At 36.6% G+C, this 19,828-nt stretch overlaps 1 protein-coding gene across 2 annotated transcripts in view; it reads right to left on the reverse strand.

Moving 5' to 3' along the window:
* The window catches only part of ZFAND3 (zinc finger AN1-type containing 3), a 149,396-nt gene that overhangs the window by 45,348 nt on the left and 84,220 nt on the right, over positions 1-19,828 (reverse strand). For both annotated transcript variants that reach the window (XM_086743562.1, XM_086743563.1), the window contains 2 exons: positions 10,805-10,984; positions 38-103 (listed from right to left, as the gene is read on the reverse strand). In XM_086743562.1, the coding sequence (XP_086599688.1) occupies positions 38-103; positions 10,805-10,984 (246 nt within the window). The remainder of the gene's footprint in view (positions 1-37; positions 104-10,804; positions 10,985-19,828) is intronic.

A 19,828-nucleotide genomic window follows, 5' to 3' on the forward strand; every position in this document is an offset into this window, starting at 1 on the left:
GCAAAACCTAATTCCTTGATCCCCACAAAACACATACCTGAGTCGCAAGATCTTTTGGTTGGTGTGGTTAACGAGGCATGAGCTGTACCTGTGCATGGCCCACCTGGAAACAGAGAAGATCATATGTCTCAAAATACCACCTATACTTAACATTTACAACTACATCAAGATTATACTTAGGAATATAAAATGCTGAGGAGCACTCGTCTTTGGAAAGCACATATGGAAGTAGTCTACTATTCTCAGTGTTTCTTTCCCAGTCAAATCCAAATATGTCTTGCGCTGAAAAAATAAACAAGAAGTTGGGACAAAGAGACGAGTTATACTTTATAAATATTTCAAGAGGCAGTTTTAGGAAAATACACATTGTAACTGCAATTTTTCCAGCGTTGACAAAAGCACTGTTTATGTTGGAACAAAACTAGAAGTGCACCTAACTAACCCACAAGCAACCCAAGGTCCGAAGCGATCACTTCCTTGATGTCAACAGAAACCTTGTCACTGACTCCACTGAGATAATGACTTTGCCTGTTATTTTGTTCTCATTATGTTTTCAAGGTGTAGCACAAGCATATTCTAACAAACTCTTTCCATGTTTAAGTTTTTTTTTATTGAACTCTGGACTCTTGCCCACTCATCTGGTATCTTGTTGGCAGTAAATTGCTTTTTGCCTTTTTTTTTAACATGCATCATGGTTGAAGAGTTCTCCAGAGATCTTGTTAAAATAACAACCAATTGAGTGTACTCAGCAACTTGCAGTAAAAATAAAGAAAGAAATGAAAATAAACTCCATATATTGAACCCAAGACAAATGGACAGTAGCACTATCAGTGGCAGTAACACATCATAGCTTCAATAATTGGGTATTATAAATTGCATGATGCTAGATAGCCTGAAATTAAGTTAGATCTACTAGAGTTTGGCTATCAAAATACCAATAATCAAGTTTACACTGGACTGCTGGTGATGTAGTAGTACTATGCTGGCAATACAACAGAGCTTAGTATGACAGAATAACCTTTAACATAAGTCTTTATGCCCTGAAAAATACTTTTTTCCCCTTCCTTTTTTGTTCCCCAGTCTTTGCATATCTGGAAAGCAGCACTGTGGCTTTGGCAATGTTTTTCTCTTTTCAAGTATTTGCAAGTCTGCCCTGGTAGTAAACTTGTTTCTTTTTGCTTCTCTCCAACATACTCCCCCTTCAGTTTTTTCTTTAATTTCTATTTTTCAGTAAATATCAGGTCATGGGTAATGTTGTCTACCTTGTAAAACTCATAACATAGTAAAACTACAAAAAAAAAAAAAAAAAAAAAGGAAAAGAAATTTCTGCAATTGGGAGGGAAAAATGTGAAGAAATTATTCAAGTTTTACACACTTTCAGTTTTCCAAAGAAGAACTAATAAACTTACTGAGTTTTCTGTTCTCTCCAAAAGTCCCTCTGGTAATGTACACATTTCATAACCGTGCGACAGGTAATCTTTAAAGGGGTTGTTACAAGGCAACACTGAGGTCTGGCCTGTGGTTAAGCAAACTGAACAGGAGATAGGAAACTATTGAACACGACCTAGGAAATGGCCACGTCTGACAGGCAACAGCATCCGCAAGCTGGCAGAAGTTGTAGACAGTGTTGTGAGGGACAGCTGGATTCGGCAGGCTGGTCAGCAGGGAGTTGGTGAGAAATGGCTGAACTCCACAGGTAAGTGGAGGGGACCAGTGGGGATCTCTCTGCAGAGTCAAGTCTGCATATAAGAAGACCCAAGCTTGCCTTTGCAGTGAGGAGGACTGGGAGGCATGGGCTGGGTGCCTTCCCTGGCCAACAGGAAAGCATCCCAGATGGATGAATCAAGCATCATGGTATCACCACGTTGGTGCCTGCTCCATGCCTGACATCGCTGACAAGCGACAGTTGCTTTGCAACAGCCAGAAATGGTCAAGTAAGCTGAAATAATTTTTTACATCTCTTTTTCTAGGCTAGAATGTAAAAAAAAAAGTAAAATATCAGCTTGATCTGTGCTAGCAATACTATTGTAAAAGGCTCAAAAAATGGCTAGTCTAGGGTTTGGTGACTTGCAATACTGCAACAGAACCTTTACCAAGTTTTCCATTGCAATCTTTCAGATATTCAAAAAATTACACAGCAGGTCTGTTACATCAGTCTCAACTTTCAAAGACCAAGTATATAGTATCTGGTTTCAATATAGAGTTTGGGTAAACCAGGGCATGGAATTCCACTGAACTGACTTTGGATCACAGCTGCCTCTTAAGATGCAGCAGCTCCTCTTTAAATAATTTTAGTTACATTCTCCCAGTTTTCACTGAATAGACATTGACAGGCATCATCACTGTGGACTATCAAATAAAACTAATCCTTGCAATTATTGTACAGTAAATATTTACACTAGCCGATGCGTTCAGTATCCGACTAAACATAAAATCTTTATTTCTTACTCGCTAAAGTACAATAAGTTGGTACGTATTCTACACTTCCCTGTGTCAGAGTCTTTCTTCTATTTAATATTCCTTCATTAGGTATTACTTTCATATAGCTTTAATTTGTACAGCACAGTACCAGAGTTTCAACAAAGAATATCTTGGGATTTGCACGTACGTACACCAGTGCCTAATAACCGGCGAAGGTGGCATGTCCTTTGAAGCACCTCCTTCTGCTATTGTTTTTGTTGCACTATTAAAAATGTCATGCATAATTCAACACTATGTAGTATGGGCTTGACCGTGCACAACTCTAGGTGGAAGTCATTATGTCAAATCTTCTGGTATACATAATATAAAGATGCTTGTATTAGCTGTTATTTGAAACAAGGCAGTATATTTCCCACAGCTTTGATAAAAATTCCTCATGAAAGAAAAGGGAAGTTAGGTAACAGTAGAACACCAGTCCTTCTCGGCTATACACAAAGGGAGGCTTATTACTTAGCATGATTCAGGATATATCTGCACCTTCATTCCCCCCAAAACAAGTGTTTCAAGGGAATTTATCTGTGGTACATAACACTTCAGTGCACAGTGAAAGGCCACACATGTCTGGCTTCTAACATAACCCACAGGCTTGCAGATTGCTATTTTTTCTCAGCACAAGAGATGAAAACAGAAGAATAAACATATCTTTCTAGTTTATATTCAATTAACAGATTAAACAATAGCTTCTGTTCCTGGTTTTTTTTTTTCTAGTATATGGTTTCTGGCATTTGCAACTCCTCTTCCAAACAAAAGCAGACACTGCGTAGCAATAATGTAATCCCAAGATAAGATGATTAAAAATGCAAAAATACTGAAAGCCACTGAAGAAATTCAGAAAATTGTGAGAACCACTGAGTTTGCAAATTCAAACACAGAATTAATAGAGGACACAACAAGATCCTTCAACTCAACCATTATCACATATTAAAACAAAAGGTCTTGTTAATGTAGCTGCTATGTTTTTGGCTTCTGATACCCCTAGCCTTCTGTAACTTACTGTTAACTGTACTCCAAATACATCAATTTGGAAAAACAGGTTCAAAACCAGTTTCTCTGCTAACTCTCTAAAGTAGTAAAATTTTATGCATTATTTATATTTCTACATATGTTAATATTACTGTTGTTTACTATTATAGACTATTATAATTTCTATATGTTTAAATTGACTTTTAGAATGCCTTTCTGCATTGTACATGTCCCTTCCTGAAAGCCGGTAACAATTGCCAAGTACCACCTGTCCTGCAGGACATCCCCTGAGTCAGGGTAACTTCTTGTTTCCCCTTCCTGAAATCTTCGTAGAGTGAAGTGACTCCACTCAGTCAGAACTTCCTGTGCAGGAAAAGGTTAAATACTAGGGAACCCTCCTCTTTTTGCTGTTTGAGGAAGTGCTAAGTTTGAACCCAGAGTACATGTGTCAGGTGTATTTGAACAGCACTCGGAAGCACTTGCTGAGCACAGGAAGAGATGCAGAATGGAATGAAACCAAGCTTGTACGAGAGTACAAAGTGTAAGATTACAATAATACACTGAAACAATTACAGGTAACACACAAACTGCAAGTCAGGTAACAAACAATCATGAAAAATAACTAAAGGAGCCTGAAGCTCAATCACACTTGATCAGAGTGACATAAGGATGTCCGAATGTTGCCGTGAGCTTTTGGTACTGTGATGGTTCCTTCCCAGAAAAGGCACACCAACTCCCCACGTGCAACGGGCTGGAAGAGGGTAATAAATAAGAGCTGAATTTCCTTGGACAGCAGTGTTGTAGTCAGGACAGGGAGAATTCCATTGCTATTTGCAAGACAGGAAAGAACCCACCTTTGGAAACCTGTCCAAACCAGTACTAGTTGTGCATTTCCTGAATTGGTACAGACACCATCTAATGACTCTACACAACTGAGTTTGAAAACAGTCATTGATTACAAACACCAATACATAAACAAACAGGAACATAAATCTCTAAATTCAGTCTGCACAGACAGAATATCCTCTCTTTAAGGAAAAAAAAGCAGAAGAACTTTACAGCACTTAAGAATTCCTTGTCTGCTGCAGAATGGGTAAGCTGCATGATAATTTAAGTTTTGTCATTACTAAAGAGATAAGAGGATTGCAGCCCATACTAACACCTACTTTTTAAATTCTAGCTGTACAAATCTGCCATTATTTACTTTTATGGATTTTTATCCATATGCATCTTTTGTAGAAGGAAGTGAAACGTGGACTGCTTTGTTGCTGCTGAACAGCTGGTAAATTTAACAACTATAATGAAGAGAGACAGGATTCAGATTCCACTTTCTTCCCTGCTACTGTCTCACTCCGTTACCTGCTTTTCCTCAGCTTCCTCATTTGTAAAACACACATGATACTTTCCTGCTTTACAGGTGTAAGTTGAAGTGTAAAAATGTGCTTTTGAAACTGGCAGTTACATTATATTTTTATAAGTAATTTTTATGTAACCTTGATAGCCGTGCAGCTCTAACCCACATTTTTCTTATGTGACTGTGTTTCTGTTTCATGTTCCATGGGGTCCTTTCACTTTAATAAATGGGGCCCTAGGATACACTGCCTACTCTGCAGTGTGAAGCGACTATAAATCAGAGAGAACAATTAACAGTGGTACTACTCTGCTAGTCTTCATTATGTTTCAAAATTATCATGCTGCAGATGTGGAAAGAAGTGTTCATTTCATAAATCTACGTACCAGATCTTTGCTTAAGATGTTAGAAGAACTAAAATGTTCTTTAAATGAAACAGAGACCATAGGGATTAAATTGAAACTTACAGACAGATCCTCGCACCATGAAATGATGACGAAGGCGACACTGCTACCAGACACTGTTTTGTTCAAATTTCTAACTGCCTGTGTGTTCTGTACTGGCACCTAATACTAGTGGCATTTCTCAAAAGACAACTCAAATAGCCCACAACTCAGTATGGTTTCATATTTGAAAGCGTTCTTGGAAATTCTCAGAGAAAAATGTTTGCATTGATATTTAAAAAACAAAACAAACATATTTTGTGATGAATATTCAAGAAAATCCAGGTTTGATGATTATCCAAATGAAAAACTGAATTATTGTTAATTTTAACATTAAAAACATTACCAAAAGGCTATTTGTACATAGCATCTAATGAAAACAAGCCTAAAAAATGAATACCCTAAGATGTAAAACCCCTTTTACTATTATCTAACTCAATGGAAGAATGGGCCTGAGAAAACAGCTAATTCTTATTCTGTGACATAGAAATCCAAAGATGACTGTAATATCAAAAAACAGCCAGATGCATATTCTGTATTAGAGATGTGTCCCCTCTTGCTCTGATACAAGGCACACAAAATTGAGTACAAGAACGAACACATGACAATCTTCTGAGTTGATAAGGAAAATAAGAATTATTCATCATAATCATTACCTAGCTGCAGCTCTCTCAGTTATGTTTGGATACAAGTTTAATTGCAATCATGTGGGCCATGCAGGCTAGTTTTGTAGCTCAATATAATTTTAACAGTTACTGCATTCCTCTGGATCAGAGAAAAACCTACAAATCAGTATCAGGTTAGCAAAAAAGCAAATTCTTTTCTACAACCATCTATGACAACCAAGACAAAAACAGACAGCTAGCTTGTTTTGTTTAGACATTTAATACTTTATAGAAGTGGGTACGCGCATAACTTTCAGCCAAGATGAACCAGAAAGCAAAGTTACCCACAGTCAGAATTAGAAAAAATGAAAGGATGTACAAAACGGACTCCTACTGCAATGAGCAACTGAATTCTCAAAGCCTGAATTCTCAAAGCCAAGGCATTTAGAAAAGTATACAATACACAGCATACAAGAGCAATGGTCATTTTAGAAATCACTGTCCTTATTTAAAAGGCAAAAAAATACAATTAAGGATATCACAATAATAATTCAAAATATGAAGTATTTTCAGAGCATACACAGGAAAGCCGTAGTCTCTGACTCTGCTGACAAAGCCAGGCAAAATGCAGAAACTGTGAATTCATTATAAATTGGTAAAAACCTTTTGCATAGTATCAGAGAGAAAGCTAATCAACAACAAAAAAAAAAAAAAAAAAGAAAGAAAAGAAAGGATACACTTGTTTATTCATTTTTCCATAAGGTTTTGTTGAAAAAACTGACAAAATTTTTAAAAATTATTATTCCAAAGACAGAAAAAATGTCATTGTTTTTCTAGTACTATAGCCTATATGGCTTTTTACACAATCATGCTTCAACAAGCCATGAAATTCAGAGTATAAGCATCCAATAGGTGCAGTAGAAAAAAAACTCTCGCCTTTCTGCCAGAGCTGTTTTACAGAAGCTTGGTGCATCTGCTTTAGGTACATAAAGTAACTTCACCGAAATAACTTTATAGTCATGGGTATTTCAGTACTTGCAGCATATGCAAATGCTTAATTAAATAAGCAATGCTTTAAAACATTCTTCAAACTTGTCTTGCAAATTTAAGTGTTTGAGATAAACTAATGATGTTTTAAATACTTAGCTTGACATGCAACAGTTCAAATCCTGGAGGGTATACAATAAACTAGCCAAAATTTACAGGCATTCAATCCTGAAAAATTCCTATTTAGATATCTAAAATTCAGCAAACACAGAGGCAAGGTGTGGTCAGTGATTATCACTTTTCCGGGCTGAAATCAATGTATTTTTTGACATTTACAGCAATATCTCAGATGTTTGTCTATCTTTTTATAAAGCCTTCAATGTAGAAATGTAGAGCATTTAAGTGTTCTAGAAACATCAGATATTCCTTTTGTCCTTTTTCAGTTGTGCTTCTTGCTAATTCAAGGAGGCCAGGAAGAGTTAAGCAGATAATTAAAATAAAACCGAAAATGTCAACTGAAGCCAAGAACTACTGAAATACCAAATCTGATCCAGCTGCCAGAGTCGAACTTGTTCACATAGGCATTTTTCTTGTCACATAACAACACAGTTAGTTTTAAACCTGCACAGTGTCAGCTTTAGCTCTACTCATACAGTGACAGAAAAATAATGTGACAGTGCCAAAGAAAGCAATAAAGGCCTGAAACTAAGCAAAATTATTTCATGTGCAGTCTGACCTTTTCTTTACCAAAATACATAGACCTTCCTTAATAAGCTAATTTTTTTTTTTTTTTTTTTTTTATAAAGAGTGCTGGTGGCTGGAGGTAGGGAAAGAGAACTGAGGGCCATTGTAAAATCCTTTTTTTTTTTTCCTATCTGCTAAAAATAAACAAAACCCCTGCTCACCCATAAGAACAGGAAATCTTTGACAGAGCAACTGGGTCATATGGTGGCTGACACTAAAGTAACTATCATTAGGATCTCCTAAATGAAGAGAGGAGATGGAAGGGAAAAATGAGAATAGATGAAAACTATACAACAATTTGAACAGAGAAACAAAAGTCAGACTTATTTAACTATCTATTATGGCACAGATCATTAAAATCCATGCAAATCTAGACTTAGTAAAGCTGTCCCAATATCAATACACTCCTTGTTTGCAAAAGCATATTTCAGAAAATTTACTGCAACTGATGAGACCTGAATGTTCTAGACAGAAAAAGGCAATTTAAGAAGCATATGTGGGGGAAAAGATAAAAAGAATTCACAGAATATTTTCCCCTCCCTCTTAAATCGCAACAGTAGTTTTTTTAAATTGGTGAAAAGTAATACTTCATAAAAACAAAGCATCGATGAAGAAGGAAAAAAAAAAAAAGTCCTCAAGCTTGCATCACAGTCTCTAGGAATAAACACATTTTTGTTGACTGTAACTGTAAGACTGAGAACTACCTTTCATCTACAAGGGGAAAGATATTAATCAGCAAAAGCAGCCACTGTGGTAGGTCACTGTTCAGAATCAAGGGTGGCAGGAGACAGAAAGTCACTACAACCTGGTTATGTGTATAAGACACTCAGGAATCCAAATACAACTCTTAAAAATCAAAACAGTAACAAAAAAAAAAAAGGCAGAAATAACCACATATTGTCAAACTGAACTCCTGCACAATCCAGTCCAAGGAACTTTTCTTCTATATCATTCATTCTGTATTAAGAAAAGGAAACAACTACTTAAAAACAAGTACAAAAAGCCCCTTCACTTTCTCTGACACAGAATAACGAATCTTGCCACATGAGATTTCTATGGTTCTCTTCAGTTGCCGTAACACGAATGGAATTTGTTAATTGCCTAAATGACTTGCTGCAATTCTGCTCAATCTCTTTACCCTACGGACTGAAGTACTACAGCAAATGTCTTAATGTGAGACACTTCTCAAAAGCTTGCAAGGAAAGAGAGGGGAATGGAATGCACCATGAGAATCCTTCCCAAGTACTCCAATCTTTCCACACTTTGACAGGGATTACCATAATGATCCTCCCATACATTGATTTGTAGCGAATTACCACAGTTCTATTCAGAACAGCACATAGCTATACATCATCACATAGCACTACAAAATATCAGTCTCTGAACAACACAGCTGTAATGAGAGCAGTACACACTTTAAAGAACTTGCACAAAATAAATAAATATTGCATAGAAAAAGACATCCTCAAATTAAAATCAAAAAGACATTTAAAGTTTGGGTATTCTTCATTACAGGAAAGAATCTTCCATGCTGAGGCTATTATCCATCAGAAAAGCTCCATCTGTGTATAATTATTTCTGATAAACGATATTAAGCTTCATTAAAGAGGCAGTGGGGATGTGAGAGAAGACTGAGAGAGCTCAAGCTGTAAATAAATCTCTCCACTGTATTTCACTTAAAATCACCCCAGCAGGAAGTCATAAAGAATTTTTTTATAGGTAATATTTTCAAATGCTTTGCAGGCTGTGCTGCCTAATATCTATCACCTTCAGTGTATGTTCACAAGCTTACTGCAATTCAGGATGAAGGACACTATTTAATTTCCTTCCCTTTATCCCATCCCTGTAATCACCTTCCTACTTACCCTCAAGATCTTCTCAGCCACAACAGAAACACTTTTTTGTAATACAATTTAATTCCTAACAGAACAAATTTTTGGAAAATCTAACACAGTAAGCACTGGTGAAGCACCCTTGAACACCAAATAGTAGATTCTGGCTAATAACCAGCAGAGGTGCTGAAGCCCCCTGCCCTGTGAAGGCCCAAATGTGCTGCTCAAGAATGCTTTGCTGAATTCTCTAGGAAAGTTGTTTTAAGGCCTTGTTTTCACAGCAGACTACAGGTTTCCCCTGGACAGAAGCAAGAGATGATGGGTGGTCAGCAGCAACTGTGTATATGAAGGAGAAACAAGAGTTACAGGGCAAGATCACTCTTATTACAAGAGCTGGTATCAGAACATTCACATTTGAACCCTGCTGTATTTTTCACAGTATTCTCATATACAGATAGAAAACAATAATTTAGTTTTAAAATTTTATTTTAGTTTAATAAACTACCACAATTCCCAAATGACACTTTGTGCTTGGTCCACAGTCAATCTGCAGAAGTAAAAAGAATATATATGCAAAGTCTACATACCTGTAAACAGAATAAATAGTAGTAACTCAACAAAACTATCCTATGCAAATAGTCAAAACAACTGAAAACAAGTGTAGCATATGAAAGATATTTTAGTCCTAGTGCTTTGTCAGCATTATTTCCAGCAGTTGTCTCAATTTTTAAAGAACCAGAGCACCTCTAGCAGATTCCCTACTAAAAAATGAGCATGTTTTTCTTGCTATGTGTATGTCTATTTACCAGCAAAGAGGCACAAGCAAACTCAGCTCAAGAAGGATTCTCTGCATAAAGTATCTTCCAAAATAATGCAAAAGGAAAATGAAACTACAAATTATACAGTTTAGCTTAAGTTGTAGAACACAGATTTTAAAACTCCATATACTAGACACAGAATATATAGAGTCTTAGAAGAACTTAAAATACTATTTTATCTCACTGTGTTTGCTAATCTTTAACATCTTATCTTACCTTCAGGGAAAATTTTTGCCTTACACAGTTCAATAAAGAAGAAAGGTGTTTATCCTAGAATATATATATTAATTTACCAGCACTGCAAGAAAAAGTTTCTCAAAACGAGACTGCCTCAAAATTGTAATTAAATTGTGTACTGCAGTTCAAACAGCTGTGAAGTTACTTAGAAACTTCCGTGACCTCTTTTAACTTGTTCTTCAGTTAAAGCCATCAATGTCTATTTTGTGAGTAACTTCTAACCTCTCCCTTTGCCCCAGAAGTCAAGGCATTCATGTCCAAAAGGAGTCAGTAAAACATAAACCTGAGATCAAAATAAAATGTTTATGCCTCCTTTGCTGTTACTTAGGACTTGTGCACTTACATTCCTCTTTGCTCGGTGAAGTTACATTCAGTTCTGTCAAAAGTTGCTGGTTGGAGTTAGCGGCCTGCGTGGTTAGAGAGGTATTGCTGTTGTCACTGTTCGTTTCTCCAGAGAACAAATCTGACTGGCTGTTGCTTGTGCTGGGAGTAGAGTCATCATCTGGCTGCTTCTTCTGGAAATCTATCAAAACCAAGATTTCATACGTCATCTCACTTGGTCAATCTAATCATCTGACGCTATGTGAAAAACTTGAGCATAACAAAAATAACCCCAAAACGCTGCCAGAGGTATCATCATTCCGATCACTTGTATCTCTCATACAACATGAAGTTAGAGTAGCCTTCAAGTTTTTGTTTCACATTTAAAGTATCTTAAAAGTTACTGGTTGTTGAAGAAAAACAAATGATTTCAGAACTACACAAAGTTCTTGTTTCCACAGCTGTTCAAGAGCATCCAAAGCTTACCACTGTGTATATCAGTATACAGCACATAGCATCATTTTAGTTGACACAAAGCACGTACAAAAGCATAAAGGAGAAAACACCCAATGAGGGAAGAATTAAGGCACGTAATACAAGTCTAAGGAAACGTTACACTTCTCTAAAAACAATACTTCTCACTACTGTTTTATAAAATCCCACTTGTAACAGTTTTGGTGAAGCTAGTGTAGACAGCTATGGTTCCAGGTTAGCATGGAGGAATTGGTGAGGGATGTGCATCACTCATTTGATGAGGGTTTGGTGTGTGGGGTGTGTGTGTGCGAGGTTTTTTTACCTTCTTCCTCTTTTCTTCACTTACTCCAACACTGGCATTAAAAGCTGCTCATTGATCTACAACCATAGAGTTAGATATGGGAGGTAAATCACTACAATATATTTACATATGGTCAAATGATTTGACTTCAAAGTTTTCCTTTTGTTTTCTTTTTGGTCAGCAGATGTCAAGTCATGCCAAGTCCCCAAACTGCCCCCATAGTCCAAATCCCACATCTTTGATAGATGCCATCCTCAGGCTTACCTTGCCTCTAAACCAGATTCAGGTCTGAGTAGAAATATTCTTCCTTTTTAAGCAAATCCGCCCTCAAGGGCTTTCCCAAACCCACAGTCCTGATATCTGATCAATTGCAACATCAGTCTCAGTTCCTACCAGCTACACTACTGGATTTCAGTCGAGCACAGCTCTGCCACTGGATACCCCTGGAGAATGGCCCCCCCAGCCAAGTGGATTTTCATTTGCTTAAAATCCAGTACCTCTCACAATGCAAAGGCGCCTCTTCCTTGCAAAGAGACAGCCGAAGATTAAGCGTACCACCTCTTGGTATTCCTAAACACATCTTTTTAAACAATGACATACAAAGGCAGAATTTATTCATTATGCAAACACATACATAGATGAGTATTGGTTGCTCATTATTATGGCATGACAGAGAGGAAAACAGAGCAGTTCATAAATACGTGCAGATGACAATGTGTTAGAAACACAGGTTGCCAACATGACTCACTGGGATTAGGAAGTACTACAATCAAACAGTCCCTAAACATTAATTTAGGATTTGAGTGATTTGTCACAGAGATTAAGCTGTGATTTCTGCTGTGGAAGGCTCAGCCAGAAGTCTAGCTTGGAGAGGAACAAGCTCAAAGCCAAAGAGGAGGAGGAAGCAGACAGGAAATCGTCCACCTGCACAACACAGCTCAAAAACCAGTGGGATGCTCATTGTCAGGGATGAGTTACTGGAGCCAGGAAGATGTCCTACTCAGGCTTCACTAGTTATCAACAAAGTTTCACACAAGCTGGGCTCCAGTGTGTTTGTGCAATCAAGAAAGCTTCAGACAGCTGCAGCAACTAGAACTGGAGCCACCAGCCCAGAAGATACCCAACGCCTCTACAGAAGCCACAGTCCTGACAGAAGAGGAGCCCACAGGTGGAGACGTTTTGGGAACCAGTCTGTGAATAACTAGTATAGAAAACAAATTAAAATCTCAAATGTTGCCTGCAAATACAAGATGGCTACAAAGACTGTAAGTGTTTTAGGTAAGATTGCATCCAAGGCAGCGCTCAGAAGTAAAGCTGTGTTGTGTGCATGTATCAGAAATGGGAGCAACTCCATCTTCAAGGAGCAGAGTAAAAATAATGGTTGCACTCAATATTATACACTGTGAGCAATCTATAAAATGCATTAAAAGTGCAGTTACAGAACAGCAATAGATACTATGAAATAAATTAAAATTTAGCAAGTTAAAAATTCTCAGTGGTTGGTTGGTTTTTGTGTTGGTTTTTTTTTTTTCGCTAGATAGCTCCAAATTCTCTACTGAGGCTGCACTAGCTCAGTGTCATACAGAAAAGGCATTTACAGAGAAATGGAAAACTTTTTTTTTTTTTACAAAATGGTCTATATAATACAAGCCCTGAGAGTCCTACAGTGATAACGTGGTAAGTACTAGTGCTACACTGTGTCTGCCAAAGCTGCAAGTTTAGGAGCACACTGACCGAGGTATGTTTCTTTTTTCCTCCTGAAAAACGATTCACTTCTGCAACCTGTTGATAAATTCTCCAACTTCAAAGAGAGCACAAAAGGCTGTCAAAAATGGTCACTGAGTGACAGCATTTCCCAACAAGCTTACTAGAGAAACAGTTCAGAGCTCTCACAAGCAGCAAAACCCACCATGACTGCTAAATACTCTTTGCTTTCATGAATCCTTGTGGTTCAGAACCAACTTTTACTCAGACTGCAAATCAATTAACTTTCAAAAAAGTCTTAGCCTGTGCAGTTGTGTGAAACTTGAGAACGTCTCCACCCCCCGTTTTTAACCAGTTTTTCACTGCAGACAAGAATACTTGAGGAACATGTTGAGACGGCTGATCTCAAGCGCCCGAGACGTACTAACTGTAACTGAAGTTGTACTGCTTACTTACGATGGCAAATTATTAAGTCGCCTCAGTAATGTGGTGTCAACAGCAATACATGACCTATTCCCTTAACATAGTTTACATAATAAATTTGACCTAAATTATCAACAGATTTCTGAAATATTGCTTTATGATACGTGGTCCATTATTTACGTGGTACAAATACGTATCTAAGGACATACTGGATGAGCTGTATTATCTTTTTTTCTGCATATCAGTGGATGCCATTTGGCTTCTCTTAACCAGGACTCTCATTAACACAAATAACTTGCAGATCACCTTGATCTCCCTCCAAGCACAATAAAAGCTGGCAACAATTATAGGAGAGCTGTGTCTGAATAAATCCAGTTAAGCCCTAACTGCTTAACAAATAAAACAGAACAAAAATACACACACAATACACGGAAGACTCTGGCAAGTTTTGAAGGGGAGCCTTTATTCTGATTAAAATCAGAATGTAATTCTGTTGACAGAACAATGACGTCTCCTAATAGTCTCAATGAGGGAAAAACAGAACAAGAGTTGGCAAGATATTAACGATAGTTTCCAGAAGTTTCTGTTTAACTAGAGATGCATGCAAAACATTTTCATTTAAATTAATGTTTTCCTTCATTTTTACTGAGACTTTCACTATGCTAGCAAAATCTGTGCCAAAATGCACAATGACTGATCAGAAATCCATCAAATCCACAATCCCCTTGCCTAGAGAATGAAATGCAACTTCGGAAATTTTTACAGAAACTTCAACTGGTACACAGGTTTAGGAAACAAACTTTCTCCATGTGTCAGAAAACATGTTTTATTTATTTTTCTTCTCAACATTGTCCGCCCCCCCCCCCCTTTTTTTTTTTTAAAGTGCAAGACATCCAGGTGTCAGTTCTAAGGTGGAGTCAGCAGGAAAATAAGATGTGAAAATTAGCCATTTCCTGCATGGAGAAGTAACAGAAGGAAAGATTTATTGAGAAAATGCATGAAATACATCCAATAAACTTACTGCATGGTAGAAAAGCGGCTAATAGTAAGCAGCAACACTGCCAGTCTTCTAGCTCCAAAATCCTTTTGCTTTGTTGAGTTAAAGGGTTGTACCCAGCATCTCAAACAGCTGAGCAGGGGTAGAAAATCTCAGGCACAGCTCTCATGCACTGGATGTTAATAGCAAGAGTATTATTTTTGTTTTGTTACTTAGGATTTCTTTGGAAACAAAACAATGATTATGTGCATATATAGGCATGATACCTTTGTTTTACATTAAATGTTTCCAGACTTCAGAAGACAAAATTCTTTTCCAAGACAAATCTTTTGTCTATTTCTACTCATAAAATAACATTGATAATGTAAGCCATTACCTTTACAGCTTCCAATTTTAACCCATAAAAACAGAGGTGTCACACGAAATACCATCATCTGCACAGGACTAGGACTCCCTCATACATTTGTCCAGTTGCTGTTGCTAGGTTGGGGTAAGCAACCAGAAAGAGTCCGTCTTCCCGATATGTTAATTACACCCACTACCTCAAGATAAAATTATAAAATATTTAGAACATCCAACCTCTTCCATCACCAAAAATACTCCTGAGTCTGTGACACACACACACACAAAAATCAGACAGCCCCAATTCCAGTATTTAGTTTACTTTAGCCATCAATATCCAACAAAACATCTAAGGAAATACTGAGTCCTCAACTTTTGCCTGCTTAACTGTAAGGGGTCTGGTCACTAAGCAGGAACAACCTTTCAGCTTCTGTAAGTAACTTCTGTGATTACAGTCAGTTGAAACTTGAGGTAAAGGCAAATATTAGCAATATCAGCATGTCATAAAGACAATGTCATAAAGACAAGCATGTCAAAATATTACATGAATTTACTTAATGCTAAGCCAGAGTTGCTTCTTATTTACACTCATGCTATGGTGTAAGAAACCCTAAAATGCATGAAACGCCCAAAGGGTCTTAAACTTAAGCTCTCCTTCTGGCTTATTTTAATGGTCAAGGTTAGAAACACTTTCTATTCTCTGGTCTGTAACAGATGTTTTCGTTAATAAGAAATCATAGAAGGGTTTGAGTTGGAAGTAAATTATGGATGTTGCAAGAGGCATCAGAATTAACAGCATGCTAAGAGGAAGAAATTAGAGTCTTTAAAGTAATTGTTTTGGCTGATAGGCAATACTACACACTCCTTTATTCTTCAGTCCTACAGCTCCCATAATTTAGCAGCGTGAAATAGCAAAAAAGTTATTTGGAGAGTGTTTGCTTTCTACACTGCATTAAATGTACAATCTGCACTTTTTTTTTTTTACCAGAGCATCTTTTTATTTTACAGAGCATAAATTTATGTTAGTGTCACATCAAATGTCTAGTAGTCCATCAGTATCCCAACGTACACAATAAACTTTTACCTTACTCCAGTTTAATCTGAAAACATTCCCATGCTTAAAAGAAAATGCATTTTGAAAGTAGTCTGTGGGAAATTACACAAATATTGTGACATCAAAACTGCTACAGTGAAATGTTTATTTGAAGTTATTGCATCATTTTATATTTTTTTCTTCACATGCCTGGAAAAACTGTTCATATGTGATCATGGAACAGTACTGCAAGACTTAAAGATTTTATTTACTGATTTATTGAGAACTCTTCACTGGACTTTTCTGGTTCATAGCTTACTGAAGGCATTTCAAGTGTCATTCATACATAACTATATTTTGCATAATAAATTAGTGTGAAATGGATAAAACCTTTCCTTTAAGTAAATATGTGAATGCAACCTAAAGCTCCAATAATGGACTGGCAATAAAACTCCACTTGGGAGATGATGTTTTGTTTTCTTTTAAATAACACACAGACAGAAAGATGCATTAGTCCACTTACAGAATAAACAGACACTCTGCCTTCAGGGGAATGCACTGTAGAACTTGCACAAGCATTTGTATTAGGAGAAGACAACCAGTCATAAAACAGATTCAGAAGTACTGTAGAAAATTATATTTAGAAATATATAAACAATACATAACATACACACATATATAAAAAGCTATTTCTTAATACATCTAAAATAATAATACCAACAATAGCCTGATGAATTGAAAATTAGACTGGAGTATAAAATAACTATTGCAGTATATTCTTGTATGAGCTATCAGCAGAGCTCACCACTTTCACACTTCAGCTCCAAGTAAAGAGAATGAACAAGCCAGCACAAATATTAGAAAGATTGTTTTCTACACAACTGAACTTTATTTATAATTGTGAACATATGTGGTACCAGAAAGCCATTCATCTCCTAGGGTTTTTATTCATAAATACAGCTTTTTTTTTTCATTTTTTCTTCACATTTATTAAGAAAAACTGAAATGAGTTCTTTATGCTCAGTTATACTTCATGATTGACATACTTTTTAAAATGGCAACACATTATTAACAAAGAGTTTCAAATAATATTGTCATCTGCATGTTGCACATTCTGAGCTTTTCGTATACATTTCATTTTCTCTTCAAACAAGCAGAAAAAAAAATACTAGGAAAAAAATGGCAAAATGAACATTAAAAAAAGACAGATTTGCAAGGGTGGTAAACAGACTGAGAATATGGCTGCAAGTACCTGTATTCACCATTGAGGAACCACTATCAAGTTAGATAACAAGACTGCTATGTTGGTAAAATTATTGGGATGTTCAACATGATCAAGTTTTTTGGGTTTCGTTTATTTGGGGTTGTGTTGGTTTTTGTGGAGGTTTTTTTTTGTCCATCCTCCCCCCGCCAACCCCCTTCCAGGATGTCTGATGACATTGTGTTTTAAGGTGTTTTTCTCTCAAAAAAGATACCCCTTGCTTAAAGGTAACATTCTATAATAGGCCTTCTTTCTCCTGACTCTACACAATTATTCTTCCTACACAGGAAGCTCCAGATTTGACTACCAGATTTTGCCTATTATTCAGGAAGAAAAATCATTAATTACTAATAAACAAAGGGTAGCAAGACAACAAGCATAACATTATTACAGATGACCTTCAACTTAAGATCCAGATCAGTAACAACTATATATGCAGACATCTTTTCAAGGAAGAGAAATGCAGTTTTGTATAAAAGTGAGAAGAATCTGCAGTAACTATTAACCAGGCTTGTAACACTTGACGTGACTGCCAGGAAAAAAATCTGCTATTTTTACAGCACGTGATTCCACCACCTCCAAAACCGTTGCACAATTCTGAATTGATGAAAAAAGAATTTCATTATCATCTACAGAAGTATCCTCTGATACCAGCTTCCCCACAGAACAAACACTCCTTGCTCTGCCTGACAATAACAATTTGCTTACTGTAGCTATTTCAGTACTGACCAAGAACAAGGTCACTGAAAACCCCTGTAAATAACATTTTCAAAACCCTTGTGTCACATTTCCTATTGTTACTTAAAGTAGCACACTTACATTACTTCAAATAAAATTTCATTATTCTATAAAACTCACCACCATAAAGAAGAATAAATATTATTGCTTGTCATCACAGGATCCAAAGTACTGAAACTATGAAGAGTAAACTACTATTTTAACAACCCACTTTAAATTTCCTGTTACAGAATCCCTCAAGTCCGCAGTTAGCATTCCTACTTTAATTCATTACAGAGCACATATGGTGAGGAAGTCCTATATAAAGGTACTATCACATTGCAAAACCTAAAACCAACAAGTGGCTAGCTATATAGCACCGGCATCTGACAGTGGAACTAGGAAATTACGACTATTTATTACCCAACTAATTGAGACTGTATGGATTCTTGAATCCATATCAAAGGACATTAGCAATAATCCAACCCAAGGGGAAAGGAGCAACTTTAAACAAACTGTAGAAAACAAAGTGACCACTTTTTGATCACGACTGTAAGAAACAGCTTATTTTCAAATGACATACAGAGTGGGAATTCATTAGGAAGAATATCTACCAGAACGGACCGCTAGTAAAACACCAAGCAAGTGGGCAGCTTGCTGCGGACTCTTACATGCTGCCGCTGCAAAAGATGAAAACGACAATAATTTGACCAACTCTAGCAAGAAACAAGAAAAGAAACTCCAGTACCCAACAGCCAGGAAAAGTAAACTGTTCGGAGGTCACGGAATTAGTTTGTAAATCTCACTGGTTGCAGCTATTTGAAGGATCCATTTGGCACTTAAGGAGAACAATCCCTTAATATGATCTGAGGGTAATAGAACAGTGGAGATAGAACAGAATTAAATACAGGAGAGTTTAAAAAAAAATACCTCATGAAAATGTCTAAGCAGCTGTGATCTACAGAATTTATTCTAAAAGATGACTTGGAAAATGTGTACTATGAACATGTAAAAACAGATGAGACAAAATTCTAGAAAATACTCATAAGTGTAAGTTTAGAATTGACTAAGAGTAGTACACAACCTACCAAAAAAATCCACAGCCCTATCACTCTCCTAAATTCTATCTCTAGCATCCTTTGAGTACTAGTATCCCTTTATGAAACTAAACAAAATTATATGGAATGTCCCATTTCAAACTAAATTCAGAGAGTAATGACACATCAAAAATTATGCCCCTAAAGGCAGAGAAACATTCATTTTCATTAGAAGAATCTGATCCATAAACCAAGCACTTTACAAAAGCAGCAAGTCATACAAAGTAAACTAACGAAGTGAACTTCTTGAGGTGCTTTTGTAAGAAATGAGAGCTCTTCAAAACTGGACTGTTAACTGATAGAAATAGAATTTAATTACAATTCATATTTATTCTGGACACTTCACTCACCAAACACATAGGAACTAATATTGTTTTAATAAAAGAAATGTTTCAATTAGCTTTTCTTGTACAGGAGCTATCTTTTAAGTCACCTTATCATGCCCTTTCTAATATCTAGAGAGAACACTCCATTTTCAAAACACATGTCTATTACTTTTTAATTAATTCCTCCAGTCTAATTTATGTGGTTCCAATTTTAGTGAACGTTTGCCTCATTTTCTGTCAATAATAGTCACATTTATAGTTCAGCCACTCCCAATATTTGACTATAAGTCGTCAGGATTTTCACAAGGGACAAAAGGTCTCTACAGTAAATTAAACCTTTCTAGTACTAATCCACAAACCCTTCCTCAGTT

This window comes from Chlamydotis macqueenii, chromosome 3 (genome assembly GCF_036417535.1).
Source record: "Chlamydotis macqueenii isolate bChlMac1 chromosome 3, bChlMac1.mat, whole genome shotgun sequence".
Classification (NCBI taxonomy): Eukaryota; Metazoa; Chordata; class Aves; order Otidiformes; family Otididae; genus Chlamydotis; species Chlamydotis macqueenii.